The sequence below is a fragment of the Thermobia domestica genome, chromosome 2 (assembly GCF_964235325.1).
Source record: "Thermobia domestica chromosome 2, izTheDome1.hap1.1, whole genome shotgun sequence".
Classification (NCBI taxonomy): Eukaryota; Metazoa; Arthropoda; class Insecta; order Zygentoma; family Lepismatidae; genus Thermobia; species Thermobia domestica.
Genome location: NC_137455.1, coordinates 79,309,607 through 79,327,079, shown reverse-complemented (window position 1 = coordinate 79,327,079; position 17,473 = coordinate 79,309,607). Strand labels below are relative to the sequence as shown.

At 36.6% G+C, this 17,473-nt stretch overlaps 1 protein-coding gene across 1 annotated transcript in view; it reads left to right on the top strand.

The window, feature by feature from the left end:
* LOC145673210 (uncharacterized) overlaps positions 1–11,756 on the top strand; it is a 40,044-nt gene extending 28,288 nt beyond the window's left edge. Inside the window, exons 6-8 of the mRNA XM_081742696.1 lie at positions 996–1,152; positions 1,555–1,694; positions 8,556–11,756. Of these exons, the coding sequence (XP_081598822.1) occupies positions 996–1,152; positions 1,555–1,694; positions 8,556–8,720 (462 nt within the window). The 3' untranslated portion in view covers positions 8,721–11,756. The remainder of the gene's footprint in view (positions 1–995; positions 1,153–1,554; positions 1,695–8,555) is intronic.
* Positions 11,757–17,473: the final 5,717 nt, after the last annotated feature.

Below are 17,473 nucleotides of genomic sequence, written 5' to 3'. Positions count from 1 at the left end.
TTCGAATTATTTTTTGTTATCCAAATAATTGTTCGAGTAATTATTCAAATAACAAATTTTGTTCGAATATTCGAAGAATCCATTATTCGAATACTGAGTTAATCGACTTTTTAACAGCACTACTAAATAAAATACGTTTTGTTACTGATTGTGGTGTGTTTGGTGTGTGTGATTGATGCGCAATAGTTAGAGGACCACTGTTAAATTATAACAGAACTGTATTTCCATAGGAGGTTCATCCACGGACACGCGAGTTGAATAATGATCGCATTCTCATTCAATAGCAATTTAATTTATCACATATATAATAGTTGAATAAAGATATAAGTCAATTAAAGAAATATATGCATATTAGTAGTAGATTAATAAAGTTAACTAACTATAGTCCTATAACTTGAATCTATTGTTTCACTTATATCGATTGCTTGATTGTTGTTTTATAATTGAAACCCGAAATAGACGTGATAAAAACACATTGTCTTGCACTACTGCACTTGAGTGCCAAATAAGCATTTACGCTGATTGTTCTTGATAAGCAATTGTTGTATTGCAATGTTGTTTATGTGAATATTGAATGTTAATTTTATGCACCACACGAAAACACTCGCGCACTGTTCATCTCTGCTCACTTCTGTTCCTCGCGACGAACCCTCTTCGCTCGGCGAGGACACTTCTTCCCCCTTCTCCCTTTCTTAACGGTTGTCTTTTGGGTGAAAGTTGGAAACTGGTACTATTTACAAAAATGCATTACAATGCCATCTTTGGGCCAAGAAAACACACTATTTTGGAAGGGAAATAAGAAATACTAACAGTTACCTTAATATTGACAATCTTGACAGCTGTCAGCGAAAATTCGACGTTTAGCATATTTCTTTAGACAATTTGTACTAATTTGGGAGAACAAAAGTTTAGTACCTTTTGAGTTCAATGAATATCACATACACGCAATTAAATAAAATCGAAGAAATGTCTTAATATTTTAATTTTTGTTGTAGGTTTATAGAACCACAGATAGAAGACATCGACCCTTTAGTCAGCCTATTACATTTGAATCCTGTGATGCATGGGTGAGACGACCAGGCGCTGGTCTTCAGACGAATCCACTTTCACATATCTCGGAACTAAGCTCAGTGCACTGTGCATCCAGCAGCCGTAAGTATTGGTCTCTGATTTTTTTTTCTTTTAAATTAAACTGCTGCAAATTCACCATAAATTACTGATGTATTTGAGAAAGAAACTATGAATTTGGCAGAAAACGGGAAGTTGAGTCATTATGTATATGTAATGTTTTTTTCTATTAATGTTTTCTGTATTTGCATTCCAAAGAACTTAATTATTAGCAAATAAAAGCAAATATTATATATATATATATATATATATATTAGCAAATTAAATCTAGTTATGTAATTTGTATCTATTGTAACCTGTTATATAGGAGGCAATATTGTTTCTGTATATACTGTATTTATTATAACCAAATATATGATTAAACTCAAGAGATTGTAGTAGTAGTAGCATTTATTGTAAGTGGCTGTAATTTATTTATGATTTCAGTGATAGACGAGTTGGGCTCAAGTAGTGATCCAGAAATATGCAAAGAGGAAGTTCTCAAAACTCAGAGCTTACCCGCTTGGATAAGATCGAAGAACCGACCGTTATCCACAGATGATGACTTGGCAAAATTGCATGCGAAGGTATGTTTAACAATTACAAACATGTACCAAACTCTGGTAGGGATATTCCTTGTCACAGAAAATGAAATGTGATATCAGACTGACATTTTGTTTGTGTTCAATATAGTAAACTTGCACTTGAATATACTTCTCCCAGCGGTATTCTAACTTCTCAAACCTATTGTTTAAAAAAAAAAAAAAAAAAAAAAATAATTAAAAAGAGTTTTTTTTATAATAACTACCATGTCTGATTCCCATTAGGTTGCTTCAGAAACTGTGTTCGGAAAGTTATTTCGGTTGACAACTTACACCTGTAAAAGAATAGCGTGTTTGTACTCACTTTATTATTATTATTATTATTATTATTATTATTATTATTATTATTATTATTATTATTATTATTTTAGCTGAGAAAATCTTCATTGAATCCATCGGACTGTTGAGTCCATCGGACATTTGGAGCCGATAATATTTTACTGTGAATTTGATAACGATTCAACGATTGAAATAATTACCAATCATAACCTTTTTAACTTACAATCGTATAAACATGTGATATTAATGTAATACAGACGCGTCTAAAAGTGACATCTTTTCGGCTCACATTTTTCGATGCTAATCATGTATTTCTCAGTCAAAAATAATGAGTAGTGAATGGACGAATGCACAGTGAGACTGCAAACATGGTTTTTATACATTAGCTCACAGGCACTAGCAAATAATTCCTGTTAATACATCAAGATTTTCTTTGGTTACCCACACACATGTTTTCAGTGTGATTTGTGTATCCTTTCTTTGTGAATTAAGAAAAAAGAAAGTAGTAATAGAAAGTGCTGTCGCTTTTTATGGAGGTCTGTATTTAACAGACCCTCACACTGTGAGTTGAATGCGAATAGAGATAAGGCGAAGGTCAGTTGTTGGTGTGGGTATATTCAACATACTACCTAGTTGTGGCAGTTCAGTTACACCGTGAACTCACGTTAAGGACAGAGTGAACATGGGACCTCCATAGAGCGTCATAAGGGCGTGTATGCTGTACGAGTTCAAACTGGGATCAAACGTCGCTGCAGCGGGGTGGAAGATACGCCAGGCCTTTGCTTGAGGGTGTCGTGACTACGCGGACAGTGCAGTGGTGGTTTAACAAGTTTAAGGACGGCAACGAAACACTCGAGGGCGCACCACGTGCCGGAAGACCAATACATATACAAAATGAAGATATTAAGGCGCAATTGACGCGAACAGTGGCCTGACATGTGAGGAACTAGGACTACAATTCAGTGTGAGTGGAGAAACCATTGTGCAGCACCTCCATCAACTTGGGAAGCACTACAGGTTGGGTCCCATGTGGTTTGACTCCGGGCCAGAGGTAACGCGAGCAGACACCTGTGTTTCTTTGCTGTCTTGTCTGACACGGGAGGGTCCCACAAGTTTTCGCTGAAATCTGATTGCTACATAGCATCTGATAGAGTATCATGAGAAATGAACATTAGCAAAATTTAAGGTGCTATGGACCAGAAGGATAGGAGCTCGGGGGCTTCAAAATTTGAATATCCAAAAAATTATCATGGAATTATGTACGTTTAAAGTAAATATCTTGAAAACCGTTAAAGCAATCAAAACAAAAGTTGCCCAATATAATGAGAACAAAATGCCCTAGCGAAAACCATAAACAGTGTTGCCATAGGTGCAGCATGTTGCCAACTCAGCATAAAATATTTTGTTTGAAATAGCACCATATACAAATGTACACCGATTTAAAATGCACTATTATCACTAAACATAACAGTGAAGTGTAATGGTACAGTGTTGCACGCCATTGGAGCTATGTGTGCTGAAAATGTACAATGGAGAAGTTTGACATGTGGCAACAGATGGTAATAAAGGAATCTGGGTATCATACTATGAATTTAGTTTAAATGCATAACACAGATAGTATAACATAGCAAAATGTCAGCAGTGTCACAAAATATTGATGCATTTGAAAAATGAAATTGAGTGATGCCATTTTTACGTCCTGTGTCAGCTCCGAATCTATACCTAGGTATAGGAGTGTAAAGTGGGATCCGAATCCCTATGAAAGAGAAAGATTACAATGAAATGTAAGGTGAAAAGTACAACAAAAACAAGTCCGAGGCGGGATTGGAACCCGCGATGCCTAATATGTCGGTTGTCTAGCCCTCTAGACCACGCGGCTATCCTGGCCGACTAAAAACGAAATGAGGTAATAATAAAATAATTATATTTCCAATGTGAATATGGTAATATTACAGTGTACAAACATAATCATGTGGTATGTAGGAGAGGAAGTAAAAGAATATGTCACTTAACACGAAAGACAGAAACCAAGAAACTACTCTTCCAAATACTGATAAATAATCGAGAACCAGTTTACAGAAATAGAAAACACGTGTTTCTTTCCTCGAGTGTATCATTTTGTTATCGCGAGTTGTCTGCTTATTCATCGGAGCTACCGAAGTATAATGCAAAATCCTTACTTGTTTCTAGTGCATTCCTTTATTACCCTTTGTTGCCACATATCAGACTTCTCTATTGTACATTTTCAGCACATGTAGCTCCAATAGTGTGCAACACTGTACCACTACACATCACTGTTATGTTTAGTGACAATAGTGCATTTTAAATCTGTGTACATTTGTATATGGTGCTATTTCAAACAAAATATTTTTATGCTGAGTTGGCAACACTGCTTCTCCAATGGCAACACTGTTTATGGTTTTCGGTAGGGCATTTTGTTCTCATTATATTGTGCAACTCTTGTTTTGATTGCTTTAACGGTTTTTAAGATATGTACTTTAAACGTACATAATTCCATGATATGAAGCCCCCTAGCTCCTATCCTTCTGGTCCATAGCACCTTAAATTTTGCTAATGTTCATTTCTCATGATGCTCTATCAGATGTGCTATGTGGCAATCAGATTTTAGCGACAACTTGTGGGACCCTCCCGTGTGAGGAAGGAGCCATTTCTGGACGGGATGTTATGTGATGAGAAGTGAATTCTGTACGAAGCTCCACGGCGCGGCACCGTCATTATTGGGTAGCATCCCATGAACCGGTTCCAAAACAGCCGAAACCAGCACCTCACCAGAAGAAGGTCTTGCTGTGTGTTCGGTGGACTGCTCGCGGCATCGTGAACTGCTATCAGCTGATCATAGCATCAATCCAACTGTGTACTATCAGCAGTTGAGCCGTGTTCAAGAAAATCTCAAAACTCTGGAGCCAGCACTTCTAATCGCAAAGGTATCTTCCTGTTACAGGACAACTTTAAGCCCCATGTGCTAGGATGCTCCGGAACACCATTCTGCGTCTTGGATGGGAAACACTATTGCATCTGTCATACTCCCTGGACTTGCACTTCAATGACAGGGTGTCTTCAATCAAGAAAGTCCCGAAAAAGTCAAGAAATCAGAAAACGGTCTTGAAATTCAAGAAAAGTCACAAAATTTAGCTTTTGGGTCACGATTTTTTTATCTGTACAAATAGAAGTAGAGACTGGAAAATTTTATTCTATATAACGTCAAAATTCACCACCAAAAATGTCTGTGGTCGGCTTTCGACGCTACCAAATCGCAAGCAAAGCACGCTTCTATCGCATACATGAAAATTCGGCCTAACTCGCACCCAAATTCGCTCTTGTTCAATGGTACGAAATTTTATGGTTTGATAAAGAAAAGGTCACGAAAAAGTAACGGAATTTCATTTTGGAAGTTTAGTAGACACACTGGATTATCACCTATTCCATTCCTTGGACAATCACTTTGAGGACGCCAGTTCAAATCCCTAGTAGAGATGCAAAATGCACTTGATACCTTCTTCGCTTAACGGCCCATCAAATTCTACCGCGATGGAATCAATGGCCTTCCAGAGCGTTGTCTTAGATGACATATCGATGTTCGAAGGTGGTGGGTGAAAAAGCGACAGAACTTTCGTGGTTACCTTTATGTATAAAACCAGTTTTTTCCAACACCTAATGTTTACTTTAAGTGAATTCTATACTATCTGTCAAAATAGTTTGGTCTCCAGCTGAAATGTTTATCTGGGATTCTTGGTTGGTCTAAATCAAGTAAAGCATTTTTCTGCTAAATTAGCAACCACCCTTTGAGGCATGCTCTAAACTATGGAGTGTAAATAACATTTCTCTTGCTGGGAAATCTCAGACAGGTGTGCATTGAAAGTTGATTACATCTGCCGAGACCTCACCTGCAGGTCCAGTTAACCCAAACTTATTCTATGGAATTGAGATCGGGGTGTTCTGGAATCCACAATAGCAGCAGCAACATTGTATGTGGTATTGTGATCTTAGAAGTAACGAGGGTTCATTCTGTAGAAACCCCACATGTGAACATTTCATTGTCTAGAATTTTATGGTATGATTGCGAATCCACTCTACCATGGACATCTCCTATCCGCTAGAAAACATAGTAGTCACCACACTCATATACGTTCATCGAACCAAAATAATGTGAACCTAATCGCTCAACAGATTTGATATCCACTCCAGTGTTTTGCGATAATCTAAACCCACTTGACCTAAACTTTATTGGCCTCATGATGTAAGGCTTATGTGGACCTATTTACTCTGAATAATCGAGTTGATGAGCCTTTCAACCCAGCGTTTTAATGAAAACTGAAACTGATAGCCCTGTTACTGCCTAAAGAACAAGTCTGATGTTGCCCATCGGCTGGGTTCTGCGATATCTCAGTCTACCGGGACGTTCGGCATTTCTATAACGTCCATCCAGTCTCCACTTACACAAGAAAACTGGCTACTGTTGATTTCCGTTTGTTTACCTTGTCGGCTATTGCCCTGCTGGGCAACCAACCAAAATACATCCTACAGGTACATTTTATCAAGGCCGAAAACTTTGCACTACTCGCAGTTTTCTTTCATAGGTGGTTCTGTTAGAGAAGCACGTTTCAGGTCACATGGCAGCCATTTTTTCTGCCCATTTTCGTTTCTGATATGGTATAACGTTTAGTGAAAGTACTTTCAGTGTACGTTTGTTAGTGCTAAATACTGTTTTCTGGCTAGTAATTCGTTTTTTACGCCAGGTTTGGAATTCCTTTTTTTTTTTTTTTTTTTTTTTTCAATTTCATACATGTTCATATATAGAGTAGACCATTTATCTTGAAGTATCTTTGTAACTTGTAAACTAATAGGGGGAAAAAACTGAAATTACGCACCGTGCAAATATCGACCGAGGTGCATTGTTTGACATATTCTGCAATACCATGGAATTACCAGTATTGCCAGTTCAACAGTTTATTTTCAAATGACATTACGTCAGGTTTTACAAGTTTCAAATTTACACATAAATCTAGAACGTACAATACCACACTTATTGTTCAGTTTTGTAAACCAAGGACCCTTCAATCAAGGGCGCCGATCCTGGGAGGGCTGCCCTCGCATGCTCATGTGGACCTCCCATGTACTTCTATGAATGTACAATATTTGGCATAATTTTGAATTCGTCTGAAAATCCTCATATATTCCTTCTGAGACCCTTGTCTGCAACCAAATCTGAATGCCCCCCGTTCCTCCCAAAGTTACACAGAAATCGGCGCCTTTGCCTACAATATCACAAAAGTCCAAATTTTGGAGGCCTCTCCAGCAGTAATAACGCAAGTGAGATGAACATGGCAATACACATCCAAAATACCTTTAGTGTCGAGTACTGTGATCATCATACGAGGTATTTCGAATGAGTAGGAACAAAGTTACAAAGAATTAAAAATTAAAGATTTTTTGAAAGAGCTTATTCGATAAGTATTACAACTAATCACGTAAATGGTTTCAATAGACGTAAAGATCATGATGACGATATCTCAAACCATTCCGGAGACATGAAAACGTAGGTAAAGTTCGTTACACTGTTTAAAATTTATAAAATGATTATTGCCTTGAATTATCTCTGCAATAGTTTTTGGTAGTTGTAACTATAGTTATTGTTTTGGTTCTCCCAATTACATTCTTTCAAACAGTACTGCAAACTTTACCTATGTTCATCATATCTCAGTAACAGTTTGCGATATAAAATTGCTTCAGCGACACTGTGATCTTTACGTCCTTTGAAAACAATCGATGTGATTAGATGTGATACTTATCTAAGCATTTTTAGAAATAAAACCTTTTGAAAAAAGTCTAATATTACTATAAACTTTTTACCTATTTATTCAAAATACCTCATATCATGAACATAATATTCGACGATAAAGTACTGTGATTGTGCATTGCCCCGTTCATATCACTTGCGTATTTACTGTTGTAGAGGCCTCCAAAGTTTGATTGTTTCTCGATGTTTGTGATACTGTAGCGTCCGTAGTTTACAACACTGAACAAGAAGTGTGGAACTGTAGGTTTTGTTTAATATGTCGATTTGAAATAACTTGACGTATCGCCATTATAAAAATTATGTTGGGTTGGCAACACTACTCTGGTGATACTGAAAAGTAAATCAAACAGTGTCCTCCGGGTGATATTTACATGAGACAAAATTTTAGCGTTTCTTAATTGATATTAGAAAAGAAGTGTATGTGGCAGGTCGTCGGACAAAATGGTTATATGTGGTTTCGTAGTGTTATTTTTAAATCACGATAAATGTATTCTCCATTTTGAGTTCCAAAGGTTCAGTGCTTTGTAGATAATCTGCTATATAGTAATAATATTTTTCCTTTCTTTTCTTTTCTTAACATGGAATTTGATTAGAATTTAACAAACACTTTTGTACCAAAAACAAATACGAAACTTCAATCCCTGTAATATCTCTCGTCACCAGTGGATGAATTGAAATTAAATTTTCGCTTCATTAATGACAGAGAATATATTTTTTGATGATTTTAAGACTTTCGTATATTTTTATAGGTCAATTTTAGCAAGAAAAGGAAAAACCGAATGAGGAACGACGCAGCAGCTGTAATTGCGCTAAGTAAATCTGGCAGCAAATTTTTCCAACCTCCGCACAAAGACACTGATTCTTTAGTGGAAAATGAAGCTGTCATTGTGTACGACGAAAGAACTGCTCTGTGATCATTTAAATGCACCTTCGCATTATGGATACGTGTTTTCCTCGAAAATGACGCAGGAACTAAAGTAAATTCTTCCTGAACTGGTGGCCATATAAGTGTTGGACTTACGTAGAATACCAAAGAAGAAGCAGAAATTTTACTTGTAGGAGCCTACGTTCATTGAAAATGTTATTGTATGAATTAATTTTGTGCGCAGCGTATTTAATAATGAACTGTTTGTAGGTGATTATATATATAAAATTGTCTTTTAGGATCTCTTTGTCGAATGTGATTCGGAAAAAATGAAAGCATTGTGCCATGGTACTATAAGTGAAACTGAAGATTAATTCATTAGAAGGTAGTGACTGAGGAGAGAGATTTTTAACACAAAACCCGATTGTTGTGTCCAAGTTGAACAATGGACACGCTTAATCTTGTAAGCAAATATTCTTCGAGTTTCTATACTGTGTAGAATATTGAGAATGTAAGCATTTTCGTAATCGTTCTGGAATTCGTAATCGATTAGTTTTAGAAATCACAAAAAGAATGCGAGACGTAAATATCTGAATTGCTCTCACAGGCTTTACTGACTGCAGATGAAACACATACGCATTGAAAAAAGAAATACTTATGTATAAGGAAGGGCATAAGTAATCTCCATACCACATAGTACCTTTCTCATTAAAAAAATAAAAAATAAGATACATGCTGTCTTAGAGTAATATTTGGCAACCTACTAAATTAGAATTATATTTAAGAACTTTGCATATTGATAATTGGTCATAAAATATCTTCTATGAATGTGAAAGATAGGACTGGACTGTAAATTCAGGAAGTGAGTTTTCTTTGTACTTGTAAAGGAAAGAAATCATGTAATTTAAATTGAAAAATATCGAACAAGAGGTTAAGTTATCGCACAACATTTCTGAAGTGTTATTAGTAACATTTCAATTTTGAATAAGCTGTGATATAGAAATAAGACAATAGTAAACGTAGTTGGTCACATAGAACATTACATGCGAAAAGATTTATCCAACGAAAGATAGGAAATTCAACTTGAAATGGAAAGTTAACCTTTGTAAATATGTTAAACAGTTATTTTTTCTAAGTTTTTTAGGGGTAAGAATTTAAAAGGAATTAGTAGTAGTTAGAATTCGAAACTACCAAATAATAATTGAAAATAGATGTTCAGGAATCGAATCTCGTAAGTCGCTGTTTCGAAACTGAAGGCTTTCTTTTACAGTTTTTACAAAAAGCATGGTAAGTTAACCAATACAACGAAACAGATACTGGAATGGTGCCTTCTGCTGCTTTCTGCCCAGTCTTTAGCTCTTGTGTGGTGCAGCCTAAACGGAGCACGAAATGAAAATACACCTGCGTTAGATGATATTACAGAATTAGCTTGCAACTGAATATGTACGAAACCTTCGCGGAAATTAGCCAAGAAATGAATGTACTACCAATATCAAATGAAAATATGTAACGCCGCGTGATTATGCTTTATAGAATATAACATAATATGATGAATCTGATGAATGGTGAAATAATTCGTGGTATAGTAAATGGAAAGAAGTGGAGTATCCCAGAATATATCAGTGTATTTGTACAATTTAAAACCAACAGAATACGACTAATTCCAATTTACGAACTTCATTCTATGTGGATACTATATAGTACTACTATGTTCTAAAACTGAGGTGTGTTACAACGAAAAGAGGGGGATACTATCAACAATTACAATATACGTGTAATGGTTGGTAGTATCAATTTTACAGGGAAGGAAAGAAAAGTATGATTCATAGTGGCAGAAGCACTTTGAAATTAAATTTGTTTTTATGAATATAAGGAAGACTTGGATTGTAATATAATGATACTGGACGGAAGTAGCGGTGACAATATACGAAATATGTAGCTAATCATGCCGTCCATATTTGTCCCAAGCAAAAGTTTATGTACTACCGGTATATACCGTGGAAAAGGACAAAATATTATTATATTAAAGGTATAACCTTCCACCCATGAAAAGTAGCTTGATGCGAGTTCGGGGACGCTATTTGGCCAGTAATATTCATAATACAGCTTCAAGAGATCATCTTTGTACTGGTAGTTCTGTAAGTCTTACCCTGTTAAAGAAACGGGAAGACAATGTACAGTAAAACATTGTTTCTGGAGAGAATTATGATTGACAGAAAGAGCTAGAAAAAAAAGGGCAATATTAATGTAGGGACCAGATCAATTGTTACTTCACACGCTGATAGGAAAAAAAAATAATAATAATAAAAAATCAGACGATATGTAAGTACCTGAACTAGAGTAATTGAAATATGGAGCCAGTAGATAAGATGAGTGGACACGTACAACTAAAAGAATTAGTCTGGAAATAGATAAAATTTTCTAATTCCTTGTTGTTCGTGCTTTGTCAGACCAATATTATTTCTTTTCAACAAAAATGTGTCGCACACAAAATCATTGTTTCCTGGAAGTAGGCTCCTCAGCGAATTATTCAATTTCAAAGATTCGTAAATGTAGATCTCAAGTCTTCAGAAGAGCTATGTATTGACATTGACTCTCCTTGACGTTTAAGCCTTACACTTCTCTTTAAGACAAATAATGTGATCTTTCTTTTCATAATCGAGTGATGTATATAATCTCCACATACGATTTCGGCCTCAAAACGAATGTTTGTGGTTACTTTTGTTGTAATATTTTATATTGAACGTGTGTAATAATCTTAGTTATAGCGTTTGAAAATTATTTTCTGTGCCTTGTTAACAAGGTGAGTTTGTATTGTTGGTGAATCTGATTTTTTATAGTGATTTTTCTTGTTACATAAATACTCTTCAAGTTTTTCTATGTTTTTATTACAATTATACTGTCAGTTTCTATATGATAGAAAGAATGAAAAATATCATGTTATATAACCAGGTTTGTACGTCGTAATAATAGCTATTAAAAGAAAAATAATTAAGCTAAGCGTCATATTCATCAATGTGTACTTACTTGTCACTTTCCAGCAGCTGTTAATTCAGTGACGATAAAATAAAGAACTGTAAATTTACGTGTTTATTTTTTGTGTGATATCACTCTCGTTACCTAAGCTCATTTTCCATATAAACGTAGATAACAGATTTTTCTCTCTTAGTAACTTTGTATACTATGAGATATCGTTTTGCGGAAAACCAGAAGTTAAGCACAACTGGGCACATACGCGTGCATTAAATTAAATTAAGCGGACAACTAGCAGACCTTCTGCACGAAAAGCAGTGAAATTCCCATGCATGAAGTGCTTGTCTCGTTAGAGAGAATTGCAAAAACGTGATGTGCGAACTGTTTCTCTCAGTAATCGGAAATTGGAATCCAGTGTAATAGTGACAAAGATCAGCATTTGGCAATTGATAGTTCAGCATTGGCTCAAGAAGTTTCATCTTGAAAATGATGATCGGGGAAGATCACAAACATGTCTGAAAAATGGCAATTCGAGAGCTAAAGTGGAAAGGGATCCACATGAAACGGTGCAACAATGTGCTGTAAAGGTGAACGTTTTCCCAGAAGTTGTGTCTAACCATCCGAAGATAGTAGGAAACGTGGAATGCCACACTCACTTGAACAGCACAACGATAACGACTGCAAGTGTGTTCATCCCTATTTAAGGAACAAGATTGATACACTGATGCGTGACGTGCGATTAGAAATGGATTGTGTGGGACAATTCAAGCAGATTAGGGTAGTGATTGGATCCCGGAGAACTACTTCACAAGAAGGCTAAAATCCCCCTTTCCATCCAGAGAAGTTTGGTCACCACAACTTATGCAGAAGAAAGTGTAATAGGTGACACCAACGCATCAAGAACATATACAAATAAAAGCCTGTATTAGAACTACTTTTCAGTACAGCGCCAAGTCTCTCAACGGAATTCTTTCATCTAGGCACAAGAAACAACCTGTTCATAGAAGTCTGCCCTTTGGGAGTATAAACATTGCACACAACCAATTTGACTTCGTCGTAGGAACTGAAACATTGGCCGCCCAAGAATCCCTTTATCGTGTCAAAAAGATGTTAGTCTGAAGGAATATAATCTAAACCACCTCCCACGTAAACTTCGTAAGTTTCTCACTTACAGAAATAGCAACATGGGGACGTGCATTGCCATGTAGTCTGACATTTCCAATATTAATGTTAGGCGTTTGTCACGAAGCGCAGAACGCAATTTTGACAATGTTCCTTCATCCGATCCAGTATTTACAGTGACCCTGCGTGTAAGAAAATCCAGTAGAACCCAGAATATAATCATCAGCACTTTTTTCGTAGATTGAATCATCTTGAATTCTTTGTTAGGGGAATCTGTATGTTCCACTTTCATGGATTCCTACTTTATTTCAGGCGTGTAGTGGCATGCCCAGAACTCATAGTCTGTAACTACACCTTTCAGAAAAGTATATCCTTCAGCGTACCTTGCCAAGTGGTTTAGACACGTCATCATTCGCTAGCTTTGGGCATCTGTGAGGTTTTCCGGCACTACGAAATTTCAATTTGTCATGCACTATGTCTTACACTGTACTGTACGAAATGTTCGAAGATGAAATCGCCTGTCATTACGATTGCTTCTTCAATGGCCGAGATATTCTGTTCGCTTGATGCTGTTACTGAATGTTCAGCACGTGCCAAATGCGCAAGGTTCACACTGATCTCTTCAAAGAATTTGCGCCACCTAGTGATGTTGCTACGGTCCATAAAGTCTTTCCCATACACGCAGACTATTCCGTTGAGAAATTTACTCGAGTTTGTCTTTTTTGCTCAGTAGTTCACCCTTCTGTTGTTAGAGGTACACGTGGTCGAACAACTGGCGACTACAGTGCGAATTCTTCTTCATTTTTCAAGTCCCAGATCAGTATAATATCGCGTGAAAAAATGTGCGTTACTTATTGGTACTATAAAGTATAATAAGACGTCATAGCTGTGACATTAATATTTTTGAGCTGAAAACCTGTCTAGACCTCTTACCACGCAATTTAATAGTTATTTTTAAGCTAAAGCGTGTTACATAAATTGTAAGTCTTGCGTTATTTTATTTATTAATCTTAAGTAAAATTATACAAATTAACGTGAAGGGATTCGTAATTTAGATTATTCCTTTAATCTAAAATATCGCAAACGAATTATAAATAGTATAGGAATCTAATTACCTAGGTTTGATATAATGGAATGTCTCAAATCAACCAATAAGAATTCGAAGAAGCATCTCACCTTGAAAGTAGTTCAACCTTTTAATAATCGCTAATTACAACTCTTAGATGAGTGTGGTTTCGAGTACGTTTTTCTAGGCACGCATCCCGCGTAAAGGATGGTTCTGTCTACAACACATTGTTGCCACACCACAGGTAAGTTGAGAGTACAATATGCTAGGAAACACAGCAAGATGTCACACACTCACAAATCAGTGAAACACACTTGTTCGCGTGGCAACTAAGCATTTCAACTATCCGCCAAATAGCAATGACCTCATTTGATGGGCTGGCTGACAACAGCCAATAAGACGTCTATTGGTTTAAAACGTCCATATGAGCGCTAGCAGAAAATAGTTTAAAGATCAACCAAGGGCACTGGCGGGAAGTGTGCCAAGATAAAACAAACGTACTCTAAATCGTGTTAGATTGCTGCAGAGTACTATACTTGTCGAAGTGTTTTTAATTCTCTATTTCAAATGAATATCAAATTTCGTCTCGTGAGTTAACAATAGCAGTAAAGTCGTTTAGAATCATAAAATAGTCTAAGGTTCAAATTAGTTCTTCTCTCTGTTACATGTGATGACGATTGATATATACATTTCGTCGTATTTTCCGTTTATATTGATTGAAACTTCTATGCATATATTTACGCGGAATCTTTAGTTGACGCGATGACTTCTGAATATGCACATGTAATACGATTTTCAGTTTTATTCTGCATATAACGATTCTTATTTCGTGTATATGATGATTAGCATCAAATCCATTGGTTCCCAACCGGTGTGTCGTGTAGCCAAAGTTTAGAATCACGAATCATACAATTAGTTAAAATTAATTTTGAAAGTCTCTCTTTCAGTCAACACCTCCAACGGCAGCAAAAATGCTCAGTACTACATAGTCACTACTTCTATAAAAACTTAGTTCTATAATTTATCATTAATAATAATAATAATAATTTTAAAAAGTGTGTCGCTATATTATGGGCGTTCAATAGTGTCATCACTCAAAAGTTGGGAATGCCTGGTCTAATGTACGTTCATTTGAAAATAACTGTACTTTTGGTAAAAATCGACTTCCCAGCAAAGCATTTACAATGACCTTAGCCTGCTGCATATTGACCAGAGAAAGGCAAGCCAAACTGACGCAGGGCTGAACGCATTGACTGTGTGTCACAGCGTTGGAGAGGCCTTTGTCTAGCACATGTTCGAGTTAAAATGCTATACGAAGTGTTGTTGCATTGCTCACAGTACTGAACCTCCGTTCGACTATCTTGACCTCTGGGCAATATACGGCCGGCCTTAATTTGTGAGTCCACGTCGCGCTATGTTGTATGATAATATGATTTACTACCAGCAAAGGAGATGAAAAACTGGTAGTGTGATGTCTGTTATAATGTTAGCGTCTAACAATTGCTGAATTTGTTTACCAATTTGGTCCCGTTGGGAACAGAGATGAAATGAAATGCGCATTTATCTGTCCGTATCTTATGTGCATATCCCCTAAAATAATTAATATCTTCTGGGCTGTATGAGAATACATCTCTATATTATTACAACAATTTGTACACAGCGATTTTTTGCTGTTCTGATAAGTAAGGATTTAATATAAAAATATCAAAGAGAAAGTTTTGGCAGTTCGCCGTAACCTTTGCTGTATTTCTTGTGTTCAAAATTGGTATCTTCATCTGTTTTGAAAGAAAACTTCCACATTGTCTTCTGTATACGCCACTGGAGTTCCTTTATTCAATGTGATAATACGTGACATGAGACTTGAAATTAATAGCGTAAGGTCGTTGGCTGAATTATTATTGCTTCCAATTCATGTTTTGTAATGTTTGCAGCGGAGAGACAATAAAGAATGCTGCGTTATGATTTTCCTTCTGAATCGACACTCGGGAGAAAAATTGCTCTTTTGCTGTAGTAGTAATTTTATGTGATGTGAAGACATGTATCCGCTTGTAGGTGCAATGAACGAGCGATTGTCTGAGACATTTCTTCTGTCTACCTATATTCTTGTGGAAAAGTAGGCTTCCCTGGACTTTTGTGTAGACTGGAACTACGCTACAGGTCCATTTTACAAAAGACCGTATTCTGTTTGATGTTTCCGTCCATTATTGCGCCTAAAATTATTCTACATGGCATTTTGTGCAACCATTAATGAAAGCCCGGCCATTTAGTTTGCTAGCTTGGTTAGATATGTGTGAGGGTGGATTTTGATTTATTTAGTGGGGATTTAGATTGGAAACTTCAAAAACTTGTGGGTGACCAGAAGTTGACTGTGGTAGGGAAAGGGTAAAGGTTGTAAAAATGCCTTTGCGAATAGTTAGGTGCAGGTCAGAGGTTATGCACAGTACAAAGAATTTCATAAAAAGCATGGAAGAAAGAATAGGCAACCTAAACAAAAATGAACAGAGGAAAACTGATCTAAAGAAGTTCTGGACACACTTACGGGGAAATGGATACAACGAAGAGGATAGAGTCACAAGAAACATAGCAAGAGAGAGAAAGAAAGAGGAAGAAGACTAGAACAAAAAATGGTTTGGAATAGAAATCCTAGGCAAAGAAACAGAGAAGATAAAGAGAATGCTTCGGAAAGCAGGAAGCAGAATAACTGAACTAGTCAGAAGAACCAAAAGAAAAGCAATAGCGGACAAAGATCAAAGGGAAGTTGAGTTGATTTTGTTTATCGTTCCGTTCAGCAGCGAGGCTATATGAGACGTGGAATCCGAACCACATGAGCTCCCGCCGGGAATCGAACCCGGGTCTCCCACGCCAAAGGCGCGTACGCTAACCGCTTAGCCACAGAGGAGCTCAAGATCAAAGGGGAGTAACATATAGAGTAGGATGCGCGGAGTGTAACAAAATTTACACAGGAGAAACAAAAGAAAATGCAAGAAAGGATAAACAGCACCAGGATGATGTAAGATTAAAAAAAGGACAACAATGCGATATACAAGCATCAAAAAGAGACAAACCACAGGAAAAGGTGGGAAGGAGCAGAGGTCATAGAAGTAGAGAACAGAACTTTGGTGAGAAAATGGAAGCAAGCCAGGGAGATTATGAAGGCAGAAGACAAAGTGATGAATTGTAATGCAGGATGTTCGATAAATAAAGAGTAGAAGATTCTGCTTACAGAAGAAGAAATGAAAAGGAAGAAGAAAGAAAGAAAGATAAAAAATAATAAGGATAATTAGAGGACAAAATGTATCCAGCGAAAAAAGTAAACTGTTAATTGGACACGTGTGCAACTAAAAAGTGAAAGTGAAAGCCACACAAGTGTTACTTTTTAATGAAGGGGCGGAGCCTAATTAAAAGCTGATATCCGGAGAGTATATGAGTGATGACCAACTCCCAAGCAGGCATAAGGAGTGGAAGTCTGATGAAGACACAGTTATTGTATTAAAAGCGTTACGTGATAGTTTTTTTTTTTTTTAACATATTATCACATAGCCTTGCTTAGTGAGTTATTGTGTATTAGTACAAAATGGAAATAAGGCCTGATAGAATAGTTATAGGCCATTTTCCGGAACTGAGGAGAAAAATTGGCAAGT